At 38.5% G+C, this 13984-nt stretch overlaps 1 protein-coding gene across 5 annotated transcripts; it reads right to left on the bottom strand.

Annotated features, from left to right (window-relative positions):
* Nucleotides 1–92: 92 nt before the first annotated feature.
* leng9 (leukocyte receptor cluster (LRC) member 9) lies at nt 93–13873 on the bottom strand. 5 transcript variants are annotated; one of them, XM_047361010.1, is made up of 9 exons: nt 13718–13873; nt 13334–13576; nt 7213–7306; nt 4705–4841; nt 4236–4565; nt 2773–3025; nt 2261–2390; nt 1508–2179; nt 93–366 (listed from the first exon to the last, which is right to left on the bottom strand). In XM_047361010.1, the coding sequence occupies exons 2-8, from the start codon at nt 13488–13490 to the stop codon at nt 1553–1555; spliced, it is 1728 nt and encodes a 575-aa protein (XP_047216966.1). In that variant the 5' UTR covers nt 13491–13576; nt 13718–13873; the 3' UTR covers nt 93–366; nt 1508–1552. The 5 variants fall into 5 exon arrangements, with proteins under 5 accessions (XP_047216966.1, XP_047216965.1, XP_047216968.1 ...); XM_047361009.1 differs by having other exon boundaries at nt 93–2179; XM_047361012.1 differs by having other exon boundaries at nt 93–2179; nt 2773–3022.
* Between the last annotated feature and the right edge of the window lie 111 nt (nt 13874–13984).

Raw genomic sequence — 13984 nt, 5'->3', positions numbered from 1 at the left:
TAGTTTCATTATGTATGCAAGACTTTAGCTTAGGGAGCGAGGAAAGCAGCATCCATCACTCCAGTAAAAAGGAAAATCACCACTCACAGCTCTTAAAGTCATCCATTTAATGTTTAATTGTAAAAGCAAACCAGCAGTCATAATATTTGGTAGAAGAATACAAAGTGATCAGTCTTGTGGAACACAGTCCATAGAATATTCATGATCGAATTAATCACAGAGAGCTATCCTAGTTAGCTTTACAACGAAAACAAAAAGATAAACGTTTAACCCTTTAGGAACAACTTATTTATCACATTGTAACAAATTACATAAGTAGTAGAAAAATGGCCAGAGTTCATCCCAACAAGAGGTTAGATCCATCATCTACAGAAAAGGCAGAAGAAATGACAAACAGCTAATTTCAATGTAGGCAGAGACCATATTCTGTTATTTTTTTGATCTGATTACCTTTAGCCAATGACATTCTGTAAAATTATGATTAAAACAAAGAGTCATAAACTTAAATGCTTAATTCTGGTACAGTTTAATAAAGCATCATGTTCCTGTTATTATTTCAAATGTACTCAAACGTGCTGAAACGTCTAATCCCAGCAGCTTCATAAGTGCTAACTGCCTGATGGGAATTTCCAACAATTCAATCTTTAGTGGGATCGTTTCCAACTTGAGAACACACTCTTCAAAAGTCTAACAATTGATTTAAGATCTAATTTAAATGTTTATTTTTTGTTGGTCTCTAGAAACTAAAAGATTTAAATAGAACATCATTGCCTCCAGAAAGTTCAGTTCTGTCGCTTTTGTTTCAACAAAATTAAATTTCCGTGACCATTCCATCTTAAACTGTCAATAAAATCTACAATTTGTGTTTTTTGCCATTTTACATATTTGATTATATTTATGCAAATTGCAGAAAATGTTTTGTCTTTTGGGGGGATTTTTTTTCCTTCAATTTTTTAATACACCTTTTAAACTAAATAGAACAATCTGTGTCCCTTCAGCGTTTTTCATGCCATTGACTCCCATTCAAAATACTGTTTTTTCAGTACACTACCATTGCAATCTGATTTGAGTTTTTATTTATTTTTCCAATTCCATCTATTGAAACACCTTCAAAACAATGAAAATTGGTCATGAATGGTAAGCACTGAAGCTAATAAATAATTAAAATATTGATACGTGATATGTCTTTGGCAGTCTTTAAAAAAAACATTTCTTATGTCCGAGGGACACGGAGCTCTAAACGAAGGAACATCAGAGGATTAAAATATCTAAATGTGTAAATTAAGGAAAATATAAATAATAGAATAATTTAAGCGAGAGAACTGCTCCATTTGAATTAAAAAATATGTTTGCTTAGTATAATTGCCAAAAGCCCTTAGTCTTAAGTGATTATTTTAAGTAAAACAAGGAATGGATTTTCTAAATGTGAACACAGCCCATTGCACCAAGCCACGTGCTGCTTCATAGTATGCAGCACTATATATTTAATGTATGTGGTGTAACTTACATTCATTCATGTGATGTGGTGCGAGAGATGGGAGATACTTCTTCATTATCGAAGAGTCACTGTGCAGACGATCTCATAAAAACCATTCACTTCTGAGCCACCAACGCTACAAAGGTGTAAGGTGTTAACAGGTAGCCGGCCAAAATTCAAACCCCTCCCCACCTTCAGGTCCCCCACTCCTTCAAAAATCCTCTCTCCTTCCCTGTATTCTACCTTGGCCAGAGTAAGGTGGTACCGTGGGTTGTAGGAGCTCCTGTGGAGCCAGCCCTCCTTCCTGAAGGCCTCCTGCAGGCCGCAGTTCAGCTGGTGGAGATGCAGCTGAGGCTGGGGGCTCAGGTAAAGCACCTTGCCGTTGAAATGCTTTAGCTTCACAGGAAAGGTCACGGCCACGGGCGGGTTGCGGTCCAGATGGGCGAACTGGCGGAGGATCTCCGCCGCGGCCGCCACCTCGGCCGGGCTGCGCAGCACCAGGAGGCACAGCGTGACGTGGAGCTTGGAGGTGGTCTGCCAGTGAGGAGCAGAAGAAGGAAGGAGGGCGGTGAGCTCCTCCTGCAGCTGCTGGAAACAGGAGAGGATGGCAGGAGTGTTCGCCGGGAAGCTGATGAAGTGTGTCGGTTGTTTCTTAGGAGGCCGACCGTCACACTTCTCTTCTACCTGCTTCAGAGGTGAATTCTGAGGAGAAACATCAAAACTGTGATAAACATAAACTGTAACTGCAACGATCTCTGCCAGAGCAAGAGGTGCCATGCACACCTGTGTGTCTTCATTGCCTTCCAAGGTTTCTTCCCATTTTTCATAATGCCTGTCCTCTCCTTCCTCTCTCACATCCTCACATCCATAGTGTTCTTGAAATGATGAATTGTGCTCAGTTGATGGCTCAAGTCTAAATTTAAACCAGGAAAGTAGAATGAATACAGAGTGCTTTAAAACCCGTTCAGTTTTAAAACTGATTTACTTTATTAAAATAAAAAATCTTCATGTCTGAATTGTAATAAATTCATTCATTTCTTTCACCTGCTTCAGGAAAGTGGGTGACTGAAGGTCAGTTGTCCTCTAAATATTTAAACAGCATCTGTATAATTCATTTAACTCTGAAGCATCTGATATGAATCCTCTAAGAAGACTTGCATTATGTACTTTTAAGAATTTTATCCAGCTGAGATGGAGGTAAAGCACGTATTTTGGTCAAATGTGGTTATTTCTTCCAAAGAATTTTGTCTGTAATGAGTTAAAGATAAAGCCTACAGTAAGAATAAACACCAGACCTATTTGCAGCCTCCTCTGCAACACATGATCCATGAGATTCCTGCTGTTCCTGAGAAGTGTTTCCTCCACAGTGTTTGGAGGCAAAGGTGTGAATCATCTCATTCAGCCCGTCTTCCTCCACATGTCTGTTTTTGGTATGAGAGCAGTCCTCTGTTTCACCCTCATCCTGACCACAGACAGTCCTTGTCTGCTCCTCTGTTGTTTCAGAACCAATGTCTTGTTGTTGTTCCTGGTCTTCTGTGTCATTTTCTTCTGAAATAAATGATCGCTTTCAGTTAGTGTAATTGTGTAGACGAACAGTGCCTTGTAAGAGTGTTCCTAACCCTTGACCTTTCCCACATTTTGAGGTGTTACAGCTACAGACTTTAATGTATTTCACTGGTGTTTATGTGAGAAGCCAGCTCAAAGTAGTGGATAATTATGTATAGTAGAAATGTAAATGTTTTACAGGTATAAATCTGAAAGGTGTGGCAGGTGTTTGTTTTTAGCCAGTCTGAGTCAATACTTCATAAAACCACTTTTGCTGCAGGTGTTTTGTGATATTTTTCTCCCAGTTTTGCACATCTAGAGACAGAAATTATTTCAAGGTCTTCTTAGCAGATTGCATCTATGAACATTCATTTTCAAATCCTGCTTGTATACTGGATTGAGAGCTGGATTTTGACTGGGCCATTTTGACACATGAATATGCGTTAACCTAAACCAGTCCTTGTAGCTCTGGCTGGATGTCATTGTCCAGCTGGAAGCTGAGCCTCAAGTCTTTTGCAGCCTCGAGCAGGTTTCCTTGCGGTAATATATTTAAGTGGGTATTAAAAATACTTTTCATTAAGCCCATATTTCTGTATTAAAAATATTTTTTTATTGATTTGATTTAATATTCTAATCTTAAATGCCGTGTTTTCTTTAGCTGTAGCCGAAAATCATCAAATAAAGGCTTGAAAACAACAGCCTGCGTGTAATTAATCTTTTTAATGTGTTTCACTTAGTGAACTGACGAACTGAAATAAATGAACTTTTCAATAATATTCTAACAAATTAAATATGAAGTATGTATTTAGCTCCATCAATCAAGACACAACAAGCTTCTCTGCTAAGGAGAAGGATCCCCACAGCATGACGCTGCTATTTTCAGATGGTGGGTTGAACCTACTCTTTAAGATGTTTCATTTATAACCTAACCCTGCTTTAAACTTCTCTGATGTTCTCTAACATACCTCTGAAGCCTCCAAATGCATGATAAGCTTTTCAGATTTTAGTTTGCAGACAAAGTTTGTATTATTTTTTATATCAACTTCACAATCATGCAATACTTTATGATGATCTTTTGCAAGAGTTCCCAATAAAATACATTTTAATCTGTGGTTGAAATGTGACAAAATGTAGAAAAGTAAAATGGGTATGAATAATTTTACAAGGCCCCTTCTTTTGTTCTACGCAAAACCTAGGCAGGAAAAGGTCTCACCCTTTACATCCTCCTCCTTTCCAAAGGGGGGAGCCAGAGATTGACCGGTGGAACCAAAAACCCTATCAGTTCTGCTGTGGCGGTCCCAGACGCGGTGGCCTCTGTAGGCGAAGTACTGGATCCTGTGCCTGGGCAGAGCCAACTCGGTGGAGTAGTCACAATCACAGGGGTTGGTGTCCCAATTGAAGTCACAGAATGGGCGCTCCAGCACACCAAGGAAGCGATCCACGTAGCCCACCACAAACTCTGAAGCATCCACTGACGTGTCCCACAGGATGCGAGATATAACTTCATCAGCTGTTCGCATACGGGGCTTTTTGTTCACATCTGCTGCAGAGAATTCAATCATTTCCATGCAAACAAAGAAGAAAGAATAAGAAAGAGAAAAGATAAAAACATATAGGCCTCTTCAGATTATGATGTTGTTATCGAATGACAAAGTTAAGACGAATAAATAAGGAACAACAACCTTTGCCCTCGTTGTCTCTGGGCTTTGCTACTTTATTCACAGTGGGTTTTTTCTTCTTGTGTTTTTCCATCTTCTCTCCATCCTGTTTGTCATCCATGTCAGGGGATGGGAATGCTGAATCATGTGGTGATGGGTCACTGGCACATGAGAGCAAGAGCATGAGGGGAGAAAAATGTAAAAATACCCTCATAAAGCATGACAAATTATAAAGATAAGAGCCTATATTAAAAGGTGACAGAGATGTCACTGAAAAGTTAATAATAAAATCCTAATAAACCATAAAAAAATTATATTTAGGGTTTTGCTCCACAATTAATAAAAATAATAACAATACAAAATATGTCAAGAATTATTTGCATCTAATTGCAGTCTAATATCCAATTTTCCATTCAAATCCAACATAGAAATATCCCAACTAAAAGGCAAATGACACAGGAAAAAATAATGCACAAAATTCTGCACATAACTTCCCAGGGATTTTCACCTTCTTTAAAAATAAGCAGCGAAAAATTTAAAAATGTTTTTAGTTATCTAAAACAAATGAGCATTTGTTTGAATGGTTTACTTGTTCACAATATAGTACACTATACTGAGTTTAGAGCCGTTTCTCCTACGTAGTCTGAGTTGGAGGATTTGTGAGATCATTAGGAAAATACAGGGGTTGGATAATGAAACTGAAACACCTGGTTTTAGACCACAATAATTTATTAGTATGGTGTAGGGCCTCCTTTTGCGGCCAATACAGCATCAATTCGTCTTGGGAATGACATATACAAGTCCTGCACAGTGGTCAGAGGGATTTTAAGCCATTCTTCTTGCAGGATAGTGGCCAGGTCACTACGTGATACTGGTGGAGGAAAACGTTTCCTGACTCGCTCCTCCAAAACACCCCAAAGTGGCTCAATAATATTTAGATCTGGTGACTGTGCAGGCCATGGGAGATGTTCAACTTCACTTTCATGTTCATCAAACCAATCTTTCACCAGTCTTGCTGTGTGTATTGGTGCATTGTCATCCTGATACACGGCACCGCCTTCAGGATACAATGTTTGAACCATCACAAAGACTTGCTGTCTTGGTCACAGATGCGCCAGCAAGACGTGCACCAACAATTTGTCCTCTTTTGAACTCTGGTATGTCACCCATAAGGTTGTGTGCATTTCAATATTTTGAGCAAAACTGTGCTCTTACCCTGCTAATTGAACATTCACACTCTGCTCTTACTGGTGCAATGTGCAATCAATGAAGACTGGCTACCAGGCTGGTCCAATTTAACCATGAAACCTCCCACACTAAAATGACAGGAGTTTCAGTTTCATTGTCCAACCCCTGTATGTCCTGATCAGGACTTTGTGGCCAATTTCCAGTCTCTTATTTTTGTAATACTTTAACCTGTCATTAAAAGTCTTAGCTTATTCCTTTTTTCCTCTTAACTATACCGTAAGAAGATATGATTTCACTGTTTTTTCTTGCCTTTCTGCAGCTCATTTATTATTTAGATCTGGAGTAGTGATGCTATACCATGTTTGTGAGAGCAGTCGCTGTAAAACAGGATTTTGACATTTTAACTAGCATCTTATATTACTGATGAGCATGGTTGGAGTGGTTACCAGTAGTAAAACAGTAGATTCTAGGTGTGTAAACTAGAGAATGAGGATTATAATCTTTACCCTGTGATTTTCAAAAGAGTGCCAACATTTCTAAACTCAGTTCAAATCTCAAAAGGATAAAACAGAGCAACCTTGGTGTACTACTTTCAGCCTAACTGTTTTCTGCGGAAAGTTTTGCACTCTCTCCCTTTCTCGCAGCTTGAAAGAATGGCATACATGTCTGGACATGTTCTAGAAAATCCTGTTTTCCTTTAAATAGCTAGTGCTAGGTATGGTGTGTTCACTGTTTGAAAGAAATTATTTGTTTAAGTTGGCCATCGAGTCAGAGCTGATTAAGCTGAAAATGGAATGAAAAAAAAAATTCTCAGCCAATTTCTCTGTGCATCTCTAACTAAACTAGGGTTGCAACTAACGATTATTTTGCTAATCAATTAATCTGTTGAATATTTTTTGATTCATCAATTAATAATTGTATAGCAAACAGTGCTTAATAGGAGATTTTATTACAGAACTTGAACCAGGTGAAGCTAAAGCTATGCCACTTGAGGGGTCCTGAATAGAGCATATTTACAGACCAAGAAGGATTTTCATCTTAAATGCAAAATCTATTTATTTTTTGTAATATTTTGGACTACTTACTGCTCTGAATGGGTTGTTCCTTTAGCAAATGACACATTTTAGAGTCTGTATACTTCAGTTAACAATTATCCGATTACTAAATTATTTCAAATATCGATTAAACCTATATGCCTCTGTGTCAAGTATAAACAGGTGACTACAAAATATTTAAAAACGTAGTAGAACGCAACGTAGCAAATGAGTGAACAGTTCAAACATAGAGTTAGAAACCTCCATTACCCTTCTAGTTACTATGGAGAACAAGTTGAAGTGAGCAAACCTGTGTGAAAGACGACATCTGCCTCCGAAGTGACACTTTCCCAACCGAAAAAAGTGGCACACTTTTAATTCATCCGTGTTCTGCTGTGCCGACGCTATGAATTAGATCAACAACAGAGAAGACAGGGTGAAGATGGGTAGAAAATCAGAATGGGAGTCTGTAAGGAAAGTTGTGCTGCCTTTAATATCCCATTAAGGAAAACAAAGGCAAAGTCAGCAAAGAAAGAGTCAATTGCTAAACCGGCCACACATGCAGTCACGTCTCATCTCTTTATGGCTTCTGGATAAAGACACAATGACCGACATTGCTTTTGTGAGGTCACTGAACATGATGATTTATGTTTCAAAAACAAACAGGAGATTCACACCATGTTACAGCTGTTTTCTAGCAGAATGAAAATGTGTCTTTAGATGAATGAACTCTTAACCAGGCAAATATGATGTGCAGACGTGTAAAAAACCATCATCGTTAATCATGTATAGCAATTTAATATGTGTTTGTTTGTCTAATGTTTACATCACAAAGATTCTCTCTGGATATTATGTTTTCCTTTCAACAATGTAACAGGCAGCAACGACTAAATGCCAATGACTGAAAGGTCAGCTGAGAGGTTACACCAACCACACATCCTGTTATTCTATTTTGAGAATGAACTGAATGTAACTCACAGCCCAAATACCTAAACTATGCTTTAATGTCTTTCCTGTGAGAACCGAGAGGACTCCAGCCGGCACAGAAGCATATAACCCAATTCCAGACATTATAAATTCCAGGAAGTAGCAATGTCCTTGTTCTTTAGGAGTTTTATCTGGATAAAAAGTGATAGATGCTGATGTTAGGGCAGACAGTAACATTTCTCATCCTCTGGGAGTCAGAGTCTTGAGGTTTGACTCATTTGTTAAAGCCAGGAACCGCTCCAGCAGAACATTCTGTCAGAAAATATGTCTACACCCCACTGCATCATGAATACAGCTGCCTTGATAGCCACATGATTACCAGAATCCCAGCTGCTCTGGGTGAAAGTGGGAAATACTGGGGACTGAAGAGTTTGTTTTCACAGTCAATTAGTTAGAACAGTAGACCATGCAGTTCAAGGATTGTTAAGACTGCCCATTCATTGTAGCTCATTAAACCACTAAAAGGTTTGTGTCAAAACCAGCATTGGGCATGTAAATCTAAAATAGATGAGAATCTGTCAACCGTCAAATGTATGAGCCAACAATGCAGTTAAACTGGCCGCTATAAAAGCAACCTGGGTTACCACCACACCTCAGCTTTCGTGATCTGTAAGCCGTAATCATCAAAATTACAGGAAATAAAGATTTTAAATATTTCACTCTGTGTGTGATCATTCCAAATGTAACTCATATGTTTCACTTTTTGAAATGAGTGACAAAAAATACTGAACCTTTTCAGGATATTCTTATTTCTGCAGCTGTACCATACTGTACTACAGCTGAGATCAAGTGCAACATTTCGTCTAAATCAGACTTTAAATAATGCTGTAAGGAATTACATACTTCTCATTATTATAAATATAATTTTAAAGTTAGATGTTATATTTAAACAGGCAGCCACACATGCTATTTCACTGCCAACCCACAAGTAAGGTAATGTCAGACAGAAAAAAACTTTATTAATGTGTGAGTTAATGTCAAAGAAACTGAAATAAGTTGTTAATTATCAACTGCCTCTTTACTGTGCTGGCAGATTGTCAGGATAGGCTCCTAAAGTGATGTTAAGTACATTTTATTCTTTTGAAATCAGACTAGGATGGGCAATGTGACAGAAATATCAGGATTCTGATTTTATCGAAGTTTCTTTCTGCATAAAAAGACAAAAAAAACAGAGAATTTGAGCCAAAAAGAACTATTTGTATCATATTTTCACCTGTTTGTGTAGTTTTTCACACTTGTGTCAAGTACAACTGACTTTTACTGCTCAAAGTGGACTTGACTGTCTAGCCTAACTCAAAAATGGTATCTTAATTTGAATGGTCAACAAAAATAAACACTCAGGTAAAACGCACTCTTACTACATATAGGTTAGTTCATGAAGCTAAAGGTAAAGGAGGAAAAAAAAAATCAAAACAATGAACAGAATTTGACTTTTACAAACTAACGGATTTTTAGGGTTTCGTCAACATGTTCTAATCCTTTATGACTTAACATCATAAAGTCCATTCATTTCCAGTAATAGGCTAGTTTCTCTCATAAAATGTCTTATCAATGTGCTTGTAAACATGAAAGTAATTGAAATCAGCTCCTGATGATTGAATTATCGTTAAATGGGCAATCTGAAAACCAGATTAGCTTGCCAAGGTTAAGTGAGACATTTGATCTGAATCTGACTGAAAATTTTAGCGAACCTTTTCTTTAAATGCAGCCAATAAATAACTGGGCAACTCCAGTCTTCAGCAGACAGTCTCCTGCATGATCTACATGCGTTCTGCTCCAACACACCTGAAAACAGAAGGGTGAATTTTCTCCTTAGCCCGTTTGTGGTTTTGAGGAAGTCTATTAATCACCCACTCAATTAATGCAGGCGTGGTCAAGCAAAAAACATTTAAAACAACAGTTCTTCAACTTTTTATAAATACCAAGTTTTTCAAGTTCCACCAAACTGACAGGCATTTTAAAACTGTATCCCAAGATCACTTGAAGTCTTTGACGTTGCGGTGTCATACGGACCCATTCATTTTCTATACATACACAATTACAGAATTACATCGAGAAAAACAGGACAAAGAACCATACACGAAGCACACCTAAGGGCAATTTAGTGTGATCAATTAACCCCCACATGTTTTTTAACCGCAGGAGAAAGCTGAAATACTCAATTCAAATCAATGTGCATTAAGATCTTAACTTTTTGGCTGTTGTTGTGTATTAGGACTGCATCACAGTCAGTTTGTTTGTATTTACTTTTTAAATAACTAATGCTAAACATTCTTTTTAATACTGGAATTGTCCAGTGCAAGATGGCTCAACAATGTCATTGCAATAATGTCTTTTTTCCAAGACCACAAGTTTTACCAGATACACTCCTACATATTGGTGTGATATCTGTGATCCTGATATGGAGGACAAAATGAGAACATAGAGGGACAATAGAGAAGTGTAACTTTGGGTTTTCTGTAAACATCCTACTCTCATTTTGTTTTTAAGTCCATAAGTCAGTTTGGTCTAAGGCTGAATCCCATTTCCTACTGTTATACCTACCCAAGGTATATAAAAAGCATTTAGGTTTTTGGTCATGCATTGCTAGTAAACAACTGGTAAAAATAAAAATTCATTATTTCCACTGCTTCTGCTACTGTTTTGACATTTGGTCCTTAACAAACTGACCACTGTACTACCTCTTTCCCTTCTAAAACTTTTTATGCTGCATTAAACAATTGTCTCCAGTGACATTGTGATAACGATAGGTTTTCAATATAATGTGCAGCCTTAATCTCTGTGTTCCAAGATATAATACTTTATAGTAAGTGTACTAAACTTCAAACATACATAGTACATGAATGTTTTCGAGGGTAATACATCAGAATGCATCTTACTAACATTATAGCAGTTTTGCATTTTAATTCTTGTGACATATTTTAAACTGTTCTTTCCTGTCTTTAGTTTTCATTTCATTTTTGCTCCAGAAAAATTAAATAAGACATCAAACTAAATAAAATTATATATGTGCTTGTTGGGAAAGTAAGAATATTTTAAATAGAAAACTTTAATTAAGCTATTTTTATGCTGATTGACAGTAATGTCAACTGTTGAAAATCATAAAACTAGACACTAGAATGTTTTCTGTCCCATCAAAAACATTTATGTTTAAGAGTCATGTCTGTCAGTGTTCTCCCTACTCCACAAAAACTATTTAGTGGTATTAAGAAGAACTTTTGGTAGTAGTTATTGCAGTTCTTGTTCTCTTTGTGTCTCTGCTCTGTTCTCTCAAACCCCCAGTCGGTCGTGGCAGATGGCCGCTCACAATGAGCCTGGTTCTGCTGGAGGTTTCTTCCTGTTAAAAGGGAGTTTTTCCTCTCCACTGTCGCTACATGCATGCTCAGTATGAGGGATTGCTGCAAAGTCAACGCCAGTCACTGTCCACTGTCTCTACATGCTCATCCAGGAGGAGGGAATCTGCTGAGTTTCCTTAGATAGAAAAACTTTTTATCCAATTTGAATAAAAAGCTAACTCTGACTGCACTGTTCAATGGTTAGGATTAATTGGAATGTACAGGTCCTTCTCAAAATATTAGCATATTGTGATAAAGTTCATTATTTTTCATAATGTAATGATGAAAATTTAACATTCATATATTTTAGATTCATTGCACACTAACTGAAATATTTCAGGTCTTTTATTGTCTTAATAAGATGATTTTGGCATACAGCTCATGAAAACCCAAAATTCCTATCTCACAAAATTAGCATATTTCATCCGACCAATAAAAGAAAAGTGTTTTTAATACAAAAAACGTCAACCTTCAAATAATCATGTACATTTATGCACTCAATACTTGGTCGGGAATCCTTTTGCAGAAATGACTGCTTCAATGCGGCGTGGCATGGAGGCAATCAGCCTGTGGCACTGCTGAGGTCTTATGGAGGCCCAGGATGCTTCGATAGCGGCCTTTAGCTCATCCAGAGTGTTGGGTCTTGAGTCTCTCAACGTTCTCTTCACAATATCCCACAGATTCTCTATGGGGTTCAGGTCAGGAGAGTAGGCAGGCCAATTGAGCACAGTGATACCATGGTCAGTAAACCATTTACCAGTGGTTTTAGCACTGTGAGCAGGTGCCAGGTCGTGCTGAAAAATGAAATCTTCATCTCCATAAAGCTTTTCAGCAGATGGAAGCATGAAGTGCTCCAAAATCTCCTGATAGCTAGCTGCATTGACCCTGCCCTTGATAAAACACAGTGGACCAACACCAGCAGCTGACACGGCACCCCAGACCATCACTGACTGTGGGTACTTGACCCTGGACTTCTGGCATTTTGGCATTTCCTTCTCCCCAGTCTTCCTCCAGACTCTGGCACCTTGATTTCCGAATGACATGCAGAATTTGCTTTCATCCGAAAAAAGTACTTTGGACCACTGAGCAACAGTCCAGTGCTGCTTCTCTGTAGCCCAGGTCTGGGGAATGCGGCACCTGTAGCCCATTTCCTGCACACGCCTGTGCACGGTGGCTCTGGATGTTTCTACTCCAGACTCAGTCCACTGCTTCCGCAGGTCCCCCAAGGTCTGGAATCGGCCCTTCTCCACAATCTTCCTCAGGGTCCGGTCACCTCTTCTCGTTGTGCAGCGTTTTCTGCCACACTTTTTCCTTCCCACAGACTTCCCACTGAGGTGCCTTGATACAGCACTCTGGGAACAGCCTATTCGTTCAGAAATTTCTTTCTGTGTCTTACCCTCTTGCTTGAGGGTGTCAATAGTGGCCTTCTGGACAGCAGTCAGGTCGGCAGTCTTACCCATGATTGGGGTTTTGAGTGATGAACCAGGCTGGGAGTTTTAAAGGCCTCAGGAATCTTTTGCAGGTGTTTAGAGTTAACTCGTTGATTCAGATGATTAGGTTCATAGCTCGTTTAGAGACCCTTTTAATGATATGCTAATTTTGTGAGATAGGAATTTTGGGTTTTCATGAGCTGTATGCCAAAATCATCCGTATTAAGACAATAAAAGACCTGAAATATTTCAGTTAGTGTGCAATGAATCTAAAATATATGAATGTTAAATTTTCATCATGACATTATGGAAAATAATGAACTTTATCACAATATGCTAATATTTTGAGAAGGACCTGTATGTACCTGACTGTTGTGAAGTGCCTTGAGACAACATGTGTTGTGAATTGGCGCTATAAAAGAAAAAGAAGAAGAAAAAAAAGTTGAAGACCTAATACACATGTCCTACACCTCACAAAAAGCAGGTTTAGTGATAATAACGAGGGGCAAAGGGTGAAACTGACTCTGACTTGATAACTGTTATGGCTTCTAGAGTAAATGGAACAAATCTATTACAGAAACCACCTAAATAAACGGATTTCTAACAAAAGCATGAACGCCTTTAGTAAATATGATGACCAATGATATGAAGCAACAGTATTAGACTGAGAGACATTTACCTCCCGCGGCCTTCCGGGTGTCATTGCTCCGGTCAGTTCTAGACCAAGCATTCGGATCCGGTGAGTCAGTCAGGGCAGTGGGCTTCAGGAGGCTCCCACCTCCGTCCCTCTGGTTCTCCATAGAGTCTAAGGAAACGCTTGGACACTCTGACGCCATTTCTAAATCTGTGAGGGGCTGTGGTGTCCCCGTAGTGTTTTACTGACAGTGAACTGATACTGCTACCCTGAGTGTTACCTAGACACCTAGAAAAACAAACACGGAAGTCCCTGGTTAGCCAACCGATTTGCAGAAACGTTTGTAAGGTCACCAAAACACGTATACAGGCTATTTATGTAAAGTGTGAAACATAAAAATCTTTTTTAAAAAGGGAAATGAAGTTATACCATTGATGTGAGTCTTTCTAGTAACCTTTGACCCAGTCGGTTTTCTCGAGTAGACTCATGGTTAATGTAGTTTATTAAAAAAATTAAAAAAAAGTCCGTCGACGAAGCGAGTTTAAGTGTGCAACTGAAAGTTCAAAACTACCCGCAAAATATGAAACATATGTGATGAACCAATTTCTTTGGATACTAAGAAAATGTATTTAATTTTGTCTCAACTATGTGATTTGACGCCAACAACTGCAGCTGTCAGCCGTGCGTCAGCGTGCG

Source organism: Girardinichthys multiradiatus, chromosome 3 (genome assembly GCF_021462225.1).
Source record: "Girardinichthys multiradiatus isolate DD_20200921_A chromosome 3, DD_fGirMul_XY1, whole genome shotgun sequence".
Classification (NCBI taxonomy): domain Eukaryota; kingdom Metazoa; phylum Chordata; class Actinopteri; order Cyprinodontiformes; family Goodeidae; genus Girardinichthys; species Girardinichthys multiradiatus.
Note: the sequence above shows the minus strand (reverse complement) of the source record. Positions and strands in the feature narration are given on the sequence as shown.